We start from the raw sequence: 19304 nt of genomic DNA on the forward strand, positions 1-19304 counted from the left end.
ATTCTCGACCATTTTTCTCTCCATATGAATTTCATTATTATTTTTTCTAGTTTTATAAAGTAATCCTTTGGTAGTTTGGTTATGGCATTGGATAAGTCAGTTAATTTAGTATTTATTTTTATTATATAGATTCGCCCTACTTGTGAACAATTAATATTTTTCTAATTATTTAGATGTGTCTAATTTCTGTAAACAGCAGCTGTATTTATATAACTTACTAGCTGTATGATCCTGGGCAAGTCACTTACTCTCTGCCTTCCTCAGTTTCCTTAACTGTATAATGGGGATAATAACAATTTCCTCCCATGGTTGTTGTGAGGATACAATGAGATAATAGTTGTACTGCATTTAGCATGGCACATGGCACAGGGTATGGGCTTAATAAATGCTTGTTTCCTTCCCTTCTATATAATTCTTGGTAGGCAGACACCCACATATTTTATACTAAACCAAATAATTATTTTATAATAAATTAAAATAAATAAGTTATTTTAAAATAATGTCATTCTAAAGAAAAAGTGAGTCAAATAATAAATCACAGGAACAATAAATATTTGCTATCAAAGAAAGAAACAATGAGAAAACATAATAAATTTTAATCAGATGAAGCCAAGTAGTCCTTAGGAGGAAATATATTATCTCTACACTCATGAACAAGAGAAGAGACCAATGAATTGAGCATACAATTAAAATAATCCTAGAAAATCAATACATTAAAAAATTCCAAATAAAAACAAAATTCTGAAAATCAAAGAGATAAACCATGTAGCTCCTGGACACACTCAACTCACATGTGATTCCCCAGACAAGCTACCCTAGGTTCAAGGTACTCTGTGGATCTGTATCCACTCAAAACGATGGTTTACAAGTCCCAACCAAAATATTTGGCTTTATTTCTGAGAGGATAGAGTTAGTTCAAAGCAATGACATTCAATGCAATACCATAATGAGAGAAATAGCAACAAAACATTTTTCCCATAAATCTGTGGCACATTCTCCAACAAATATAGTTACTATCACTGGAAAGAGAACACACACACACACACACACACACACACACACACACAGATATGCATAGAGAGGAATATACGGAGAGAAGAGAATATGTGTGGTCATGGCACATATGAGGAGGGACTCACATAGGGAAAATGAGTAGCCAGGATACATACATGGAAAAGTACATGTGTAAGGAATATCTGGTGCCACAGGGCATAAAGTGGTGGAGTTTCTCTACTCTTCTAGCTTCTGGCTGCAGTTGGGTGTTTTCTCTTCCTGAGAGATAGGTAACTTGAGGAATAGACATTTTGTCACATCCTCCTGCCTTCTCAAATCTTTCCCAAATGGGAATTATGCACAAGAGATAAAGCAATTTCAGCTATCTCACAGTCCAAGACACCAGAAACCCTAATGAGATAATGACCTGATGAAATAATGACAGAATAGGCTAATCCCTAAACTCTAATGCTCTTATGTGGTACCCAGTCCACCACCAGCTACTATTGCACAAGTCATTCCATGGACTCAATTCTGTCCTCCATGTCTGCACTGAGCTCAGTCAGAGAACTGAAGAACAGAGGGAACAAGGACAGGGTGCCAACCTGAGTGTGGGACTCCGACAGGCCTGAAGGATGGGGGACTAACATGCAGCTGAAGTCACTTGGGGAAGAGACTAAGGCCTGTGAAAAGCACAGGAGGAGGCAACTTCTAGATGAGAGAGCTTTGAGGTTCAGCCTCTAGAAAAATTATAATGAATGGGGAAGGAGTCAGAAAATGAGAGACAGGGGAACATAAGGGGAAAAGTATGAAATGATCAAAGATCTCAGGAGGAAGAAGGTTCACTTAAAAACCCTGAGCACGAGCCAACAAACCATCAGGGAAGATAATAATAGAAGGGAATTTGGCCTTCAGAGTCTCTCAATGAGTCCAGAATATGGATAAATGAATATTTACGAGTAATAATATATTCACTAATAATTCACTAATAATATATCAGATACTATATGAAGAAATAATAACAAATAGTATCTATAAATAAATAGTGCAAGACAAAGAAAAATTAATCAGTACCTGACAATGCAGAGAAACCTGTGAATTCAAGAGAACATGGAACCACAACAGGATGAATTTTTAATTTTCTCTTAAGAGAATTAAGAATCAAGAAAGCAGAACTTATGGCCTTTACTACAGAAGTAATAGGCAGAATAAAAAAACTTGAATCTACCTTGGCAAACCTCAACCATATAAAAGAAAAAGCAACTGATTAGGAAAACAAATGCAGTGATGTGGGAAAAGTAAAACAAAAAGTAGTAACGTTAAAAGAAAAAGGGTACCTAGATAAAACGTAGGGATTACAGGTCACCAGCAGTACAAGATACGCCCAAAAGCCTGAACACTAGAATGCAAGAAGTAATGTAAGAAAACAGCCGACCTAAAGAATACTCAGGTTGCCTCCACAAAGACGACCAGGTTTTGTCATTAGTATTTTAGTCAAGATTTGTTTGTTGTTGTTGCTTTTTTAAAGGCAGAAACCTTAACACATCCAGGAATTAGCCTAGGGTGTCTTGAGGGGGAAATACCTTTTCTTGGCTTTTTTATCTTGAGGCCTAGTCTATCTCTTTAAATAGCCTTGGCTAGAAGGGACTCACCTTCTCAGTGGGTAGCCCTTACCCTGTGTGACAAGCTCTCTAGAACATAGGTTTGGGCCAATTCCAGCTAGTTATTGCCCTCAGGCTTAGTTTTATTTATTTTTTATCTGTATTTTCTGGTCACTGAGAGGAGAGTATCAAATACCTTACTCTAGCTCAGAAAGTTTATGTGGCGCCCTGTATCTCCTAAGTGGAGCTCATTTTAGGGAACTCTGCCACAGAAATCCCAAAGGATTACAGTCTGACTCCTAGCCCTATCTTTGGTATAAACATGCTTTGCAACTGCCATGTAAATGACACTAAGTCAGTAACAAAATTCAACCCAGAGCACTTCTCTAAGTATGACCCAATCGTAGTCCTGGTCTTTCATATATAAATTGGCCACCAAAGCTTTTCCAAGCTTCGCACTAACCCTACATAAAATTAAAAATGAAAAAGCTATCATGCTGCTCAATAATACTAAAGAGTTGGTTTTTTTAAAAGACCAATAAGATAGATGAACATTAGCTAATTTCCTATGTGTTCTTGTTTCTGAGAGAGAGAGAAAAAGAGGGACCTAGAATGCCAAAATCTAAAATGAAAGGGTAGAAGTGAAGGGAGGGTTCACAGCAAATGAAGGAGATAAAGGAAACTGTCAGACCCAATTATAGGTCAAAAAACCTAAAACTTGAACAAAATGGTTGGATAACTTACAAAACTGAAAAATACCTATATTAATCAAACACGAAAGAGATTTCTAAACAACTTGATCTTAAAAAAAGAAACTAAACACGTTATAGATGGGGCAGGCAGCTAGGTGGTGCAGTGGATAGAGAGCCTGGATCTAGTGGAAGACCTAAATTCAAATCTGGCCTCAGACACTTACTAACTTTGTGACCCTGGGCAAGTCACTTAACCCTGTTTGTCACAGTTTCCTCATCTGTAAAATGAGCTGGGGAAGGAAAAGGTAAACCACTCCAGTATCTTTGCCAAGAAAACCCCAAATACGGTCACAAAGACTCAGACTCAGATTGAAATAACTGAACAACAATAACAACAAACAAGTCACAAATAAACTTCCAAGCAAAAAGTCCTGGGCCCAGACGAATTTACTGGAGAATTCTATTAAGCATTAAAAATACTTAACACTTCTATTAGATAAATTGCTTTTAAAAACAGAACTTGAAGGCACCTTACCAAATTCTTTCTATAAGGCAGATATGATACTGATACCCAAACCAGGGAGAGAGAAAGTAAAAAAAGAACATTGACGTAAAAACACTGAATATAATATTAGCAAAGATAGTGCAGCAATATATGCAAAAATATTCACTATGATCAAGTTAAATTTATACCAAGAATACAGAAAAATTATAAATAGAAGATAATAATTTAAAAATAACATGATTATATCAATTTTAAGATATTCTAAAGGACCTGTGATCTCACTGATTTGGAAGTTCCTTCCAATTATGCAAAGCACATCCATGCCTGTCCATCTTGCTCATGTACTCCCCCAAATCTGCCATAGTAGGTCCACTCAATATACTAGATGTTTTTTCTTTTTCTTTTTTTGTTTTGCTTTTTCTTGATATCACTACAGTACTAGTGATATGTTCTAGATGTCCACTTATTATCTCTAACCCCTGCTACATGACCAGATGATGTTCTCTTCCCACCATACAATTCTTTGATAACATCTATTACTTCTATTTTTCTTTGGAGTTCCTTAATGATTATATATTACAGCCTGATCACATAAACAATGCATCTCTCCATTGCCTTCAGTAAGATATTAATTTTTAATTCTTCAGAGACTTTTGTGTTTTATGTATTTCATTTAATTTCATTATATTACTATACATTTTAAAGAAATAGATTTCTGTAAAAATATATGTAGTTTTTACAGATATAAATACATCTACAAGTTTGTGTGTGTGTGTGTGTGTGTGTGTGTGTGTGTGTGTGTTTTAAAGCATATATACACTGGTAGAATGCTAACATTAAAAATATGATCTGCTTTCATGGGAACTTTGAGGTCATTAAAAGGTCTTTGCAATTTCCTGAAGGCAATTCAGCCTCTTTACATCCTGTTTAACTCTGGGTCCAACTCATTGTCCATATGTACCATCAGTCTTGGGTACATACTCAAGACTTAACTAAATATGAGTCTAAAACACTCATTCAGAAATAAAGGAAGACTGCATAACTGGAGAGAGAGCCATTGTTCCTGGTCAGATTGTACCAAAACATAAAAAATGACAATGCTACTTAAATTAACATACAGGTTTAATGCCAAAGCAATCAAATTACTCAGAGGTTACTTTACAGAACTAAGCAAAACTATAACAAAATTCATCTAGATTTTAGAAGAGCAAAAGGCCAGTGATCTTAAGGAAAATAATGAAAAAAGTAGGAATGAAGAGGAGTATACAGTAAAAGCTTGAACTATATTATAAATCAGTAATCATCAGAACTAGTTGATAATTGTTAGGAAATAGAAAAGTTAATCAATGAAACAGGATAGATAAACAATATTCAGAAATAACTGAACACAGCCTCATATTAGATAAATATAATGATACAAATTACTACAGCAAGGACTTCTGATTTATCTAGAACGTTGGGAAAACCAGAAAACAGTTTGGCAAGAAATCTATTTAGACCAGTATCTCATATCCTGTAACCTAATAAACTCCAAATGTATATTCAACCTAAATATAAAAGGTCACATGTAACTCTCCCACTCAATAAACTCCGGTAGCTTCCTATAACCTCTAGGAGCAAACAGAAACTCTTTGATTTGGCATTTAACCTGATCCTAACCTACCTTCCCAGTCTCTTTGTGCCTTACTATCCTTCCCACACTCCATTGCCCAGCCAAACCTGCCTTTTTACTGCTCCTCATATGTGATACTCCATATGACTGCTTTTGCACAGGCTATCTCCTTCCCACTCTCCATCTGCCCCCCACCCCAATAGCTGGAATGTATCCCTTCATTACGTCCACTTCTTAAAATCTTATTCTAGTCCATCCTCCACTTGGTTATCAGATTGATCTTCCCCGTCACTCCCCACCCCTCCCCACCACACACACACACACACACACACACACACACACACGTGTGACATTCCAGCCGCTCTCTATCACCTCCAGGATCAAACAGAAAATGCTGCCTGGTTTTTAAACCCTTCATAACCTGTCCCTTTCCCCCCTCTGCAGTATTCTTACACCTCACTCCTCCCCTGTAGTCTGAAATCCAGCGACACTGGCCTCCTTTGCTGTTCCTCATATACAACACTCCATCTCCTGCCTCCACAGGCTGTTTTCCCTGGCTGTCCCACATGTCTGAAATACTCTCTTTCCTTTCCACCCCCTAGCTTCCCTGGCTTCCTTCAGGTCTCAGCTAACATCCCATCTGCAGGAAGGCTTTCTCTGCCCCTCCCTTACTGCCAGTGGCCTCCCTCTGAGATTTCCCCCAATTTACTGGGTATATGTCATGTTTGATATTATCTGGTAAAAAAAAAATAATAATACATATATATATATATATACACACACATAGCTGTTTGCAGGCTGTCCCTCCCATTAGGCTGCAAGCTCCTTGAGGGCAGGGACTGTTCTTTGCTGTGACTGTCACAAAGCAGCAAGTGCTTAATAAATGCTAGTTGATTGTCTGATGGAATGCTAGGGGTCTTCAAGTATCTGAACCATTATCATGTGGAACAGGGGTTATTAGGCTTGCCCTCCTTGGCCCCTGAGGGCAGAAATGTGACTGAAGCAAGGGAAGGAACTGGCAAAGGCATGAATTTATGATTGATACAAGGAAAAACTTCTAATTAATTCAAAATTAGAATGGATTGCCTCAGGAAGTAAGGAGAGCCCTGTAACTGAAGGTCTTCCCGAAGTGGCTAGGTGACCCCTTGTGGGCAGTGGGATCCCTGGATCTAAATGATCTTTGAGGCACTGTTATCCTGAACCGCCCCCCCTCCCAAAAGGCTGGCTGAAATGTTTCCCAAACATGTCTTTCTTTCATAAATTATTAGAATATCAACATATAGTCTAGGTAGACATTTAGGAGTCCATTTACTCTGGTAAGGTTTTTTTTTAAGAAACTGCAAAACGAATGGCCTTTTTTTTTTTTAAATTGCAATCCAAGAAGCAAACAAACTTTAGGAGAACCAGGATAGTCAAAATAATTTCTGAAATAGTGAAGCCCACTATAAAAGCAATTCCAAGAGTCAAACACAGGAAATGTAGCCTTTTGGCCCAGCTCAACAGCACTAAAAGCATCCTGCCCCCTGGCCAGGGACTTTTCCAAGACTGGGACAAGCTGAGCCGACAGTGCAAAGGGGAATGATGGCTGCACCTGAGGCCTGGAGCCCAGAGCAGGGTCCTTTTTGCTGGCTGGAGCGCAGACTCCCATGCTCCTTTTGGCTCAGGATGGTCAGGTCACCTGGTTTCCCTTACCTTCCTCTCCCATTTTCCCCTGGTAGTAAAATGCCTGCTGCTGCTGCTTCCTCCACACAGGGGGGAAAGGGTGAACTGGGGGGAGGGAGGGAGAGAGAGAGAGAGAGAGAGAGAGAGAGAGAGAGAGAGAGAGAGAGAGAGACAGAGAGAGACAGAGAGAGAGAGAGAGAGAGAGAGAAGAAGGGGCCTGAAGGATTAATGAGCTGATTTTCCTAAGGCACTTGGACATCTTGGAAGGGAAAGCAGCCTGGAAGCTCAACAGCACAACCATTTACTCAGTACATTTTGCCAGCTGGTCATTCATCATCAAAAATTCCCCTATAACTCTATGACTATTGCTTAATCACCATGTATAAATACCTATTAATCTTGCAAAGTCAAAACACAAACAAAAGACAAAAGTCTTAATTTTTCGTGTCCTTATATTTAGGTTCAACATTTCAGAAATGGACTTGTATGCCAATGACTTTTGGATTTTTTTTTTAAAACCTTCTTCAGAAATGAAAAAGACTTCTCCTTCCCTTTCCTCCCACCCTTTTCTTTAAGTCTTCCTTTACATAAACTGACTGGACTAAATGAACTAACACAGACTAGGTGCTAATGATCAGATAAATTATGGAAGAAAACGTGCTGTGTTAAAATTTAAACTAACATTTTTGCATTAATGATGTTCCAAAACGTATACTCAAAACATACAGAAAAACCTTGAGCAGTTTAAAAGGAGCATATTTATCCCACTCACATTTTCTTTCAAGTATAAATTATAAGACCCCTATTCATTAAAAAAAAAAACCCAACTTTTCTGCAGTTGAATTTCATTTATACCAAACTTTAGAGTCTGTGACAGGAAATGCATGCTGGTGAGGGCTTGTCAAGCACAGATTGCGGCTTTGGTGGAGGGTGAGATTTTCATGTGGACAAGGAGACCACAGGGCAGGCTTCCCAGCATCACTTTGGTGAGGGGGGATGGCGGAGAAGGGAGTCACACTATTAGCAACCTCATCTTTGAGTGTAAGGAGTAACAGTTAGCAGGCTTTGGTTTTATCACTTAAACCCAATCCAGGAATTTCTTATATAGACACCGTAAGGTTATTCAAGTTAATGGAAGACAGCATGAGTATTGAAAAGCAGGTATCTGGCTTTGGAACATACTGAAGTATGTGAAGCTAACTATATCTCACCTAGGCTGATATGAAAATGAGTTTACATTCCATGAGCACATCTAATTAATAGTGGTAGGAACAGGGAGAAACCTGAGATGAAGAAATCTGAAGACAATCTACAAACTGGGAAATATGCCTCAGGGTAACAGGGACACTAGAAATCTGTCAGCAAATTTTGTTCCTTGTGATGTGAAGCGAGGACCAAATGAATCTAGATTGCCTCATGCCTTTGTTTCAATTCCAAAAACATATGTTAAGTGCCTACTGTGTGCCAGGTACTGTAAAAAATAATGAATACTTGTTGAATTTGAGAGAGAGAGTGAAGAGAGAGGAAGAGAGAGAAGGAGAAAGAGAGAGAGAGAGAGAGAGAAGAGAGAGGAAGAAATAGAAAGGAAAAAAGAGAAGAGACAGAGAGAGAGACAGAGAGAGAGAAGAGAGAGAGGAAGAGGAAAAAGAAAGAGAAGACAGAGAGAGACAGAGAAAGAGAGAGAGAAAAAGAGAGAAGAGAGAGAGGAGACAGAGAGAGGGAGACAGAGACAGACAGAGATAAGAGAGAGAAAGAGAGAGGAGGAAAGAGAGAGAGGAGGAAAGAGAGAGAGGAAAAAGAGGAGAGAGAGGAGAGAGAGAGAGAGAGAGAGAGAGAGAGAGAGAGAGAGAGAGAGAGAGAGAAAGAGAGAGAGAAGATAAAAGAGAGGATAGAAAGAGAGAGAGAGAGAGAGAGAGAGAGAGAGAGAGAGAGAGAGAGAGAGAGAGAGAGAGAGAGAGAGAGAGAGGAGAGTTGTCAAAACAGAAAAGGAGCTCTAAGAAAGATAAAGGAATTGGAATTAATTCACCAGCCAGAGAGAAGATGCAACTTAGACTTGGGTAATGGGTACTTCAGTACTTGGCATGGGCATGGGTATGGGTACTTGGAGGGATTCCCAAGTTTCTTCATGGGTTGGGAGCTCAGGATCAGGTTGCTCTGAGGCTCACCCAGAACTTACATCAGAATCAGAGGAATAAATGATGAAAAATCTGTGGTTAGATCCAGCTTAGAACCTATATAAATTATACCCACTTGATCTTAATCTCAGGTGAGTATCAGGACTTGCACAAGGACTTTGCTGTAATGCTGTTTTACCAATGACAAAGCTGGCATTTGGGCTTACACAGAAGCCTGAGTAGTGTCACCAGCACCTTCCTCTGGAAATTCTGGTGTCATATGCCACCTTAAGGAAGGAGAAAGGAAGATTCAAAAACTGTATGGGACCATAATAGATGGATGGGGGCATCCCCCTTCCTTCATGACATTATGGAGATGCTGAGCTCCAATATCTGACCATGTTCTAATTGCTGTTTAATGACTTGTGAAAAATACATTTTTATCATAGATACATGGATATTTGACGAATAAAAGCACAGGCATATGGTTTCATGATCTAAGAAATTCTGACTTGTTTTCTTGAAATCTGCATTTAATGAAGACTTGCTGTGTGGCTCTGGGCAAACAGCTTGACTTCACTTAATCAGATTTAGGTGATCCAGCAACTGTGTCAAACAATCACACAGGGGTGGGGAGCACGATCATTTAGCAGCAGTCCAGAGCATGGAATTTTACTAATTGTGCTAGCTGGGCTTGTCCATAAGACTAATGTTCCTGATTCTTATTTCTGTGATAACATCTGATAATTCAAACTTAAGCTTTATTACGGAAGCAGCTGGATTCAGGGAAGGTTAAGGGAACCAGGAGAAGAGACCTAGAAACAGCACCAGAAGAAGCCTGATAGCCTGGGGCCATTTTTTCAACCTTTCTACCAGTGTTTTGCTCTGAACCCTTCATGACCCTCTCTTAGTCCTTTTCTGGATCCATCTCACAGTTCAATTCAATTGTAAGCTCTCCCTCTTCCTGCCCTGGTGCTGTCAAAATATGGAAAAGCACAATTTCCCTAATAAAATTCTTTGGCTATTCTTTGTAATGGATCTGTGAGACCTGCCATGATCAGCAGGCAATATGTATGTATGTATGTTATGTATGTATGTATGTATGTATGTATGTATGTATGTATATTATGTATGCATTTATATAGACTCTGGTTGCAATCTGGGCAAGCCATTTCCTCTCTCTCAGTTTCTCCATCTCATAAAACAAAAGGGGACTAGATTATTTTCCAGGGATGATATCTGGAATCTATGTTTTGCAACATTCCTGTAGTGAGATTCTACTGCATCAAAAATAATTTTATTTTTGCTTCTTATTTTGCTTTTACTTATTTTTGCTTCTCTTTTTACACAGGAAATGTTCTAGGTTCTAGAGTCAATCAACAAGGGGAGAAGGAGAGGAAAGGAGAAGAAAGAAGAGAAAAGGAAAAGAGAGGAGAGGAGAGGTTCAAAGCAGGATTTATTTATTCCTTCTTCTATGGGATGCCCTCCTTTTTCTCCACCTAGCCAAAACTAACCAGTATTTCAAAGTCAACCCAGGACACATTTTCTTCTCCAAGACTCCCCTGACAGTTTCAGCCTTTGGTGACCTCTCCCCTTACCTCTTTCAGACTTACATTACATAAGGATTAGCATTTACAGGTTTGCATTGTTCTATGCTTGCTTCATATATCATACTTATCTCCCTAGAGGTAAGTCCCCCAAGATAAGGCACCACAGAGGATCAGAGGATCTTGAGCATAAGAGATCTTCTATTCCCTCGTTTTACACATGAGGAAAATACTGAGGACAAGAAAGTTCTTCTCTTCTTTTTATGCTTTCCTGATCCCCCATTTCCTCCTCGAACATTTCTTCCTCCCACCAAGTATTTCATATTTATCTTGCATATATCCATATATGCACACGCTGTCTTCCATTCTCCTATCCCATGAAGTATAAACTTCTTGAGGGCTGGGACTATTGCACTTCTGTCTCTCTGTATTTTCAGTTCCTAAGGCAGCACCAGTCAAACAGCAGGGGCTTAATAAATCCTTGTCGATTAATTGACTTATACTACCTAATACAGGGCTAGGCACATAGGTGCCACTGTAATAGATGTTGGCTGAGTGATCGATAGAAAACCGTTTTACACTCCTCTCTCATCATCCAAAAGCTCAAGGTAATGGTTTTTATTATCACAACCCCAAGTTTTAAATGGAGGAGAAGTGGTAAAGGAATAAGCATTTATTAAGCACCTACTACGTGCCAGGCACTATGCTAAGTGCTTTACAAATATTACCTCATTTAATAAGAGGATAAACATTCAACCTGTATTTGTAAAACTTCCACCAATGGTTTTAAAATTCCTCCCAACTATAACACTGGAATCCTCCAATGTACACCTAACTCTGATAACTCCTTGGGCAGGCAGGGATTTACACATACCTTTTGGCCAGCCAGAGTTTGGCTTTGATACAAACAGTGACGTCAGTCAACTCCTGCTGAAAGTCTGAATTCGCTCTGTGTTTGGAGTCTGAGTAGGACTGTAACAAATGGAAAACCTAAATCAAAGAAACAGAGAAAGAAAAAACATGAAAGCCTGCTGTGAAAATATGGTTTCCTAAATGCTCAGTTCCTCACTTTCACCTTTCCTCAAAATAGCTCCTCTCAAAGAAAACAGCCCCCTGCAGAATGCTCCTTTAGTCTCCTTGCACAGAAGAAGCTTGTTGGTTTTGGAGAATGCAGTAGCCATAAGAAACTTTCATCCTTAATTGGTTTCTGTCCCCTGGGTGCCTTTTCCTGATTCCAAAAAAGGCAATTACTTCATCACTGTGATGATCATTTGATATCACATTCTATTAGGTGAAAGCAACCTACAATTGATTTCAATAACAAATTTAAACATCATTCTTGATGTCAACAGTCTCTTATAAAAGTAAAATGTGCCTTTTAAAAGCCAAAGTCTCAATACTTTAGGAAAACAAATCATCCCGTTAGTCTAAACAGGCTGGCGGGTCTAGGTTCTTCAGACCAGACTTGGTTAGAAGAACAGCTTTGCTCAGTTTTGAGCCAACGAGCGAAAAACCCCTACTTCTCTTGACCTTAGGCCACGACCTTCACAAATCATTTAACTTTGCTCTCCCTAACTTTCATCCACAAGACAGAGACAAGGATAATGAACCCTTGGCCACATTTGCTACAGGATTACAGGGAAAGCCATGGGGGCCTCCTGGATAAATTAGGAGTGGACCTCATCTGATTTGTGCTACTTTCTTGTTCCTTCCTCTGTCACAACCATCCAAAAATATTTAACATATCTGTGAACAGGATTCTGTATATATACAATGCCAAAATTAAGGTGAGAAATTCCCTGTGCTGTAAAAATAAGAAGTACACGTCTATACAGGTCTACTTGTGTGTGTGGTGATGCTCTCCTCTTTTGCCCCGTCTCCTCATCACCCCACCCTGTCTCCTGGGAGCTTGTTCCTGGTGAGTATCTTACCCTCACTCTCGCTCCTCTTTAATCTCCTCCTTCCCATCAGCTGCTTCGGTGCCACTTACAAAGATGCCTAAGCCCTGCCCATGCTTACACCTAACCTTCCCTTGATTCTGCCGTCTCCTCAGGTCCTCTCTCTCTGCTCTCTTTCACTGCTAAGATCCTAGAAAGAGCAATGTTCTCCTGAAGCTCCCACTTCTTCACCACCCATTTACCCACTTTTCAACTTATTTCAATCAGGAGACTTCCCACCACTTGACAGAAGTTTGAGAGCTCAAAAGTCCTCATCATTCACTTCACTGCTAAATCCAGGGGCATTTCCTCAGATATCAACCTCTTTAACCCACCGAACCACACTCTCTTCTTGTATCCCTATTCTACTTCCACTTCTGGGGTGCCATTTTCTTCTGGTCTTCCCATAGTCAGCTTGCCACCTGCCATTTTCTTCTCAATCCCCTGAAGTATGAAGGCCCCTCCAGGGTCTGGCTTGGGCCTTTTCTTCTCACTTTCTACTTTCTCCCCAGTCCTAATTTCTCTCCTTAATTCATCTTACCTGGCCATGAGCCTGCTGGAGATTTGCATCTAAATGTCCCATGGGCACTACAAACGCAGGATGTCCCAAAAGGATCTTTCCCCTTCTCCTAATTTCCCTACTTCTGTTCAGGACACTACCTACCATTCCCCTAGTTACCTTGGTTTAAAGACTTGTAGCCAACATTGACTCTCTCCTCTCTTTCATTCCCCAACTTTCATCAGTTGCTAAGTTTTGCTGATTTTTCTTCAATAACACAGAACATCACTTGCATTCATCCCCTTCTCTCTTCCATTCATATGGCTAGAAACCTGGGTCAAGGCTTTATTTCCTCTCACCTAACAGTCTCCTAATTGGTCTCCCTAATTCTAGTTTCTCTTCTCTACAAATCATTTTCCACAGAGACCAAAATAATTCTCCTAAAGTACTGGTCTAGCCATGTCACTTCCTTGCTAAAAAATTTTAGTGGCTTCCTACTGACTCAAGGATAAAACACAAATTTCTCAACCTGGTCCTTAGACTACTCTGCAATTTGGCTCCAACCATCTGTGTTCCAGTAAACTTGGCATAACAGTTATCCCCCAAACTCAGTGTTCCATCTCTCAACCCCTATGACTTCATATCAACCATGCCCTAAGCACCTGGGGCAGCACGGCATGGTGGACAGTGAGCCAGTCAAAGAGGACCTGGTCCAAGCATCACCTGTAGGCTGTGTAACCCTGGGCAAGCTTACACTTTTAAGTTTCCTGGGTCTCTCTAAGACGGTAAAACCTGCATCGGTAGAGGGCATTTCCTCACCTGGGAGTTCCTCATATCAAAGAAATCACAGGTCCCATCCCTATCCATCCTCTAAGCAAGGAATTTCCCCCATCACCATGTCAGTCAGTCAGTCAGTCATTCAATAAGCATTTATTAAGATTCCTTATCTTCCTCAGAGGCCCAGTTCAGATGCCACAGCTGCCAGTACTTCCTCCTGTCTCAAACAGTCCTTTATGTATTTACCTACTTGTGCACGTGTTGTATCTGGTACATCTGCCTGTACTCCTTTCCACGCCACCTTACCTTGTGATGTGAACTCTTTGAGAGCAGGGACTATCAAAGGGCCCTGCACTGAGAAGCTTCTTAATAAGTGTTTATTGACTGACTGACTGAGTGGGACCAATGCATTTTTGCCTCTTTATCCCTAGCACTGAGCATATTGCTTGGCATACAGTAAATAACACATATTACGCCAATCAACAGTAGAAAGAACACCGAATGGAAATCGGGGAAACCTAAGTGCTAGTTTTAGGTCTGACAACAGCATTGGGGAGGGGCATGGGTTATGTTCCCGAACCTCTCTGGGCCTTCAGTCTCTTCCTCTATCTTGTAAGAGGGTGGCGATTTCTAACATCCCTTAACAGTTTTCTTAGAGTAAGCTTTATTCGTGCCTTTAATCATTTCTGGAAATACCACCTCCTCCCTCCCCCTCAAAACTGCACTTTTAAATGAAAAAGAAGTAAGCAAAAAACACCCTATACAGTGACTGAATCTGACAATGCACACAATCCTCCAGCCCAGCAGTCCCCCACCTCTCTGTCAAGAGGAGGGAGGAGTCTCTGTGACCTATTCTCTAGGACCCTCATTGGCTTTTCACTTCCTTACAATTCAACTTCCTTTTACTGACCTAACTTTTTAGATCGCCTGTATCACTTTATATAGGTCTTTCTACATTGCACAGAATCCCTCATAGTCATAATGTTTTGCTACGTGAGCATTCTTTTGTATTTGTACAGAACCATTTATTTAGCCATTCTTCAATTAATAGGCTTCTGCTTCTAGTTTTTTTTTAGACCTCCAAAAGTGCTGCCAAGGTAGTTCTGCTGTATATATTGGGCCTTTGTTTCTGTCTTTGGCCTCTTTAAGGTATGTGCACAGAAATGGGACTGCTGAGTCAATCGTTAGGGTGAGTTTAGTCAGGTTTCCCGCCCCCAGGATTCCAAACAAAAATCCAGAATGGCTGGACCAACTCGCAGTTCAATCATCGGTATGTCTGTGCTCCTGTCTTCCCTCAAATGGTGACTATTCAAGGACTTTGTCACTGCCAGTTTGCAGGGGCTGAGGTAGAATTTTAAGCTGTCTCTTTCAAAGCTTAGCAAAGTGTATGTTCAATAAGTGTTAACAGAAGGGAACTGAACGGAATTCACCAACTGGCTGCTGGGGACTAGTTCTTGGTCTTACATACGTATATCAATTCCGTATATGCCTCAGATATCTCACAGTTTTCATGTTTTAGAATTACAGATATCATTCCCTTCTTTATGAACACCACGATTCATCACCCATGCTGAAATGTGTGGGAGTGGGCTGGCAGAGGAGGAGCGTGTAGGGATCACAGATAAACAAGACACCTTCCAGGGGAAAAGAATCCACTGTCTCAGTCTCATTGTTCTATATAACACTAGGATTGCGGATAAGCTTACTTGCCAAACACCAGTTACTACTTCAGCTTCCCTTTCTCAGTGAGGAGTTAATGAACACAGCAGTGGGAGCGTGGAGCTGAATCCATAAATAAATGCAACATGAAAAAAGGCATCAGGAAAATTCATGTTAAAAACCAATAAAGAGGGGTCACTAAGATGAAATTTTAAAACAGCAGCAGCAACAACAACAATAAAATAGTTAAGGCCAAAAGGTGGGAGCAGGAAAGGGAAAGGTGGGAAGCCAGGAGCCTCAGAAGCCCTTGGGAGTAATCAGCTCTGAAGGGATGGAGAGCTGGTTAAATGGAAATGGCTCTTCCAGAGGGCAGAGTCTATTTGGGATCACTGATAAACATCTGAGTAGCTCATTGTTTACAGAAGCAAGTTAAACCATGATTCATTTATATAAGTTACAGCCAATTTCTGTTTCCCAAACAGAAGCAATAGTGTGGAAGCACTAACCCCAAGCTCCAACATGGAGAATGAACATGATTTCTCTAATAACGGACCTGTCATTTCAGAGACGACATCAAGCGTCCCCACCTCGTCATAATTCCAGCAGAGACCCAAACCACTCATCTTCCAGTCTAGAGAAATGGGTCTGGCTGAGATGTTTGTTACAATGTTTGGTGGTTGCTAGAGTGAGAAGCTGTCCTTCGCCCAAATCCTCACTATTCTGAGGGAGCTGGCAAAGTAATCAGGCTTCAGTAGACCTCTAAGCAGCTGCAAAAAACCAGCCATCAAGGGCCCTTCATGTTATCACAAGATGGCTATTAATCGGCAGACATCAGCAAGTTACATGACTTTGGAATCTCCTAGTGAAGAAAGCTACAAAATCTCCACATGCCACATGTTTAGAAGAAACACTACCCAACTGGTGGATTTTTAAACTTAGTCCTATATTTGCTCACCTAAGTTGGCAAAAACAAACTTGTTTTTGTAATGCTCGGTTGATCCCTACTGGCTTATGAAAGTCAGTCTACCGGTCCATCAATTCTGTCGCCTTGGACACAAACTCCTACAGTAATTGTAATCTTGGGTCACTTGATAGGTTAGTGGAATGATCCATTTACATTTGACCAAAGGAAAACATTAGTACATTTAGGACAAACTCAGGGAAATGAAAAAAAATTGAAGGTGGGAAGAGAAGGAGAAAGACATAGTGGCACCTAGAGGGAGGAGGGAAGTGAAGAAAGAAATAGAGGGGCAGAAAAAAAAAAGTGACCAAGTAATCAACAGTAAGCATTTATTAAATGCCTACTAGGTGCCAGGCACCATGTTAGACGCTGGGGATACAAAGACAAAAGTCAAATTATAAGTGATGAAAACGGGAAAGAAAGAAGGAAGAGGGAGGAGGAGAAAAGAAAAGTGTAGAAGATTAGAAGGAGAGAGATGAAGGAGAGAAAAATAGGCAATCCCTCATTTTAAAAGTGTAAAAACATTTTAAAAAGCATAATCATTGACTTGTAAGTTGCTGGTGAGTACTTTTGTATTCCAAATGAAAACAATAACATATAAGAATATTCCCAAACACAACTCCTGATGTGAGTTTTAATTACTCTAAGAAAAATTAGCTCACTGTTTCTGAAGCATGAGGAATCTTCATTGAGGTTATTATTGTTTATTGGCCTTAATACCTGTTTGTCAGTAACTATTTTTTGAATGATTAATTGTTTATATTTCATGTTTGTCCTTGGTTGGGGCATCTTCTCCTATCTCTTCATTTGAGTCCCATTTGATCTTTGTAATGTTGTTACACATCGTTTTCATTTTTTGGTGTGTCATTTTTTGCATTTCCATAATGAGACTTGTTAAAGACCTTAGCTTAAAAGGGCCAAGGTCTCCCACTGCATCTGGGGCTGTCTCCAGTTGTCCTGATCCATATCTGGCCACTGGACCCAGATGGTTCCAGAGGAGAGAGTGAGGCTGGTGACTTTGCACAGCACTCCCTCACTTGAATCCAATGCACTCGGCAAGTCATGATATCACCTTCCAGATGTCATGGTCCTCCTCTTCATATTTCATATAGACTCCAGGAAGGCGACAAGGTCCATGCATTGCGTGACATAGAAATATGTGCTTACTAAAGCATTTATCAATCCATCAATCAATAAACATCTACTAGGAAGCACCTAATAAGTGTAAGGCAGGGCAGTTAGGTGGCACAGCGGACAGAGCACGGGGCTTGGAATCAGGAAGATTCATCTTTATGACTTCCAATCCAGCTTCAGCCACTTATTAGTTGTGTGACTCTGGGTAAATCACTTCACCCTGTTTGCCTCAGTTTTCTCATCTGTAAAATGAGCTGGAGATGAAAATGGCCAACCATTTGCAGTATTTTTGCCAAGAAAACCTCAAGTGGGGTCACAAAGAGTAGAACAAGACTTTCACGAATTAGCAACAAACTACGATAGACCGTCAGAGTACGGAGTGGGGCAAAAAAAAAAAAGATAAGACAGAGTCTTTCTCCTCAAGGAGCTTTTAGACTGTTTGAGATCACACAACATGCATGCACAAACAGAATCAAAAAGTCACAGATTTCAAGCCTTCTGGAAGGAATTAAATCCAGCCCCATTATTTTACAGATGAAGAAACCGAGACCTAGACTGGCAAAGTGGTTTAACCCGAGCTAAGAGCTAGAAAGCAGACCGAGGTCCTCTGACTCCAAAATCTAGCCACGTTATATCACACTGAGAGAGGAAAAACTACCCACTCACAGCTGTACGCGGTATGAAAACAACCACTTTGAAAGAGCAAACTGCACCAAATGAGTGGCATCGAATTAAGTATTAAAGACATTCAAAGAAAGGGAAGCTCACTGTAGGCAGGGCAGGCTTCCTAGAAGACATGAGACTTCAGGGTAGAGATTCTGAGGTGGGAGGAGAGGTGGGCAGTTCAAGGGGAGAGAACTAAAGGGGACTCAGACATCGTCTGATGGTCTAGGGGCTCTTCTACCTTTTTGGTGTCAGAGACCCCTTGGGTGACAGTCTGGTGAAGCCTATGCGCCTTTCTCAGAATGATGTTTTTAAATGCATAAAACCCCTAGGAGTCCAAAACAGCAGTCAGACTCTTTTAAAAACAAGGTGCAAACCCCAGGTTAAGAATCTTGATCTGGGGCAGCGAGGTGGCGCAGTGGACAGAGCACTGGCCCTGAAGTCAGGAGGACCTCAGTTCAAATCTGGCCTCAGACCAAACATTTGACACTTACTAGCTGGGTGACCCTGGGCAAGTCACTTAACCCCAACTGCCTAAAAATAAATAAATAAGTAAAGAAAAACTCCTTTGGCAGAAGAGAAAACAGACTCAGTCAGAGAGAGAGGGAAGGGACACACAGCAAGCTATGATAAGAACTCAGCTTTCCTGGTGTCCAGGCCAATGGTACCTTGCATTATACAGCAGTGCTTCCTGGTTAGGAAAGGTGAGCTGGGGTGAGCAAGGTGAGCTCGGACAAAGGGGAGAGCGTGAATCAACCAAGCAATTTGTTAGGCACCTTCACAGACTGCGGACGCACAGATCAAGGTGAAAGAACCTTACACTCCATTTGACACTGTCTCCACTGGAGACAGCACACACACATATGGGCATATGCCAAACATACAGAAGATAATTTCAGAGAGAAGGCAGCAGCATTTGTGGAGATCTGAAAAAGCTCCAAGCAAAAG

The 19304-nt window shown here is 40.6% G+C and overlaps 1 protein-coding gene across 5 annotated transcripts in view; it reads right to left on the bottom strand.

Moving 5' to 3' along the window:
* Positions 1–19304, bottom strand: part of THADA (THADA armadillo repeat containing) — a 443253-nt gene that overhangs the window by 116122 nt on the left and 307827 nt on the right. For all 5 annotated transcript variants that reach the window (XM_021001257.2, XM_021001256.2, XM_021001255.2 and 2 more), the window contains one exon: positions 11601–11716. In XM_021001257.2, coding sequence (XP_020856916.1) covers positions 11601–11716 — 116 coding nt within the window. The remainder of the gene's footprint in view (positions 1–11600; positions 11717–19304) is intronic.

This window comes from Phascolarctos cinereus, unplaced genomic scaffold (assembly GCF_003287225.1).
Source record: "Phascolarctos cinereus isolate Bilbo 61053 unplaced genomic scaffold, phaCin_HiC Scaffold_2;HRSCAF=192, whole genome shotgun sequence".
NCBI classification, from domain to species: Eukaryota; Metazoa; Chordata; class Mammalia; order Diprotodontia; family Phascolarctidae; genus Phascolarctos; species Phascolarctos cinereus.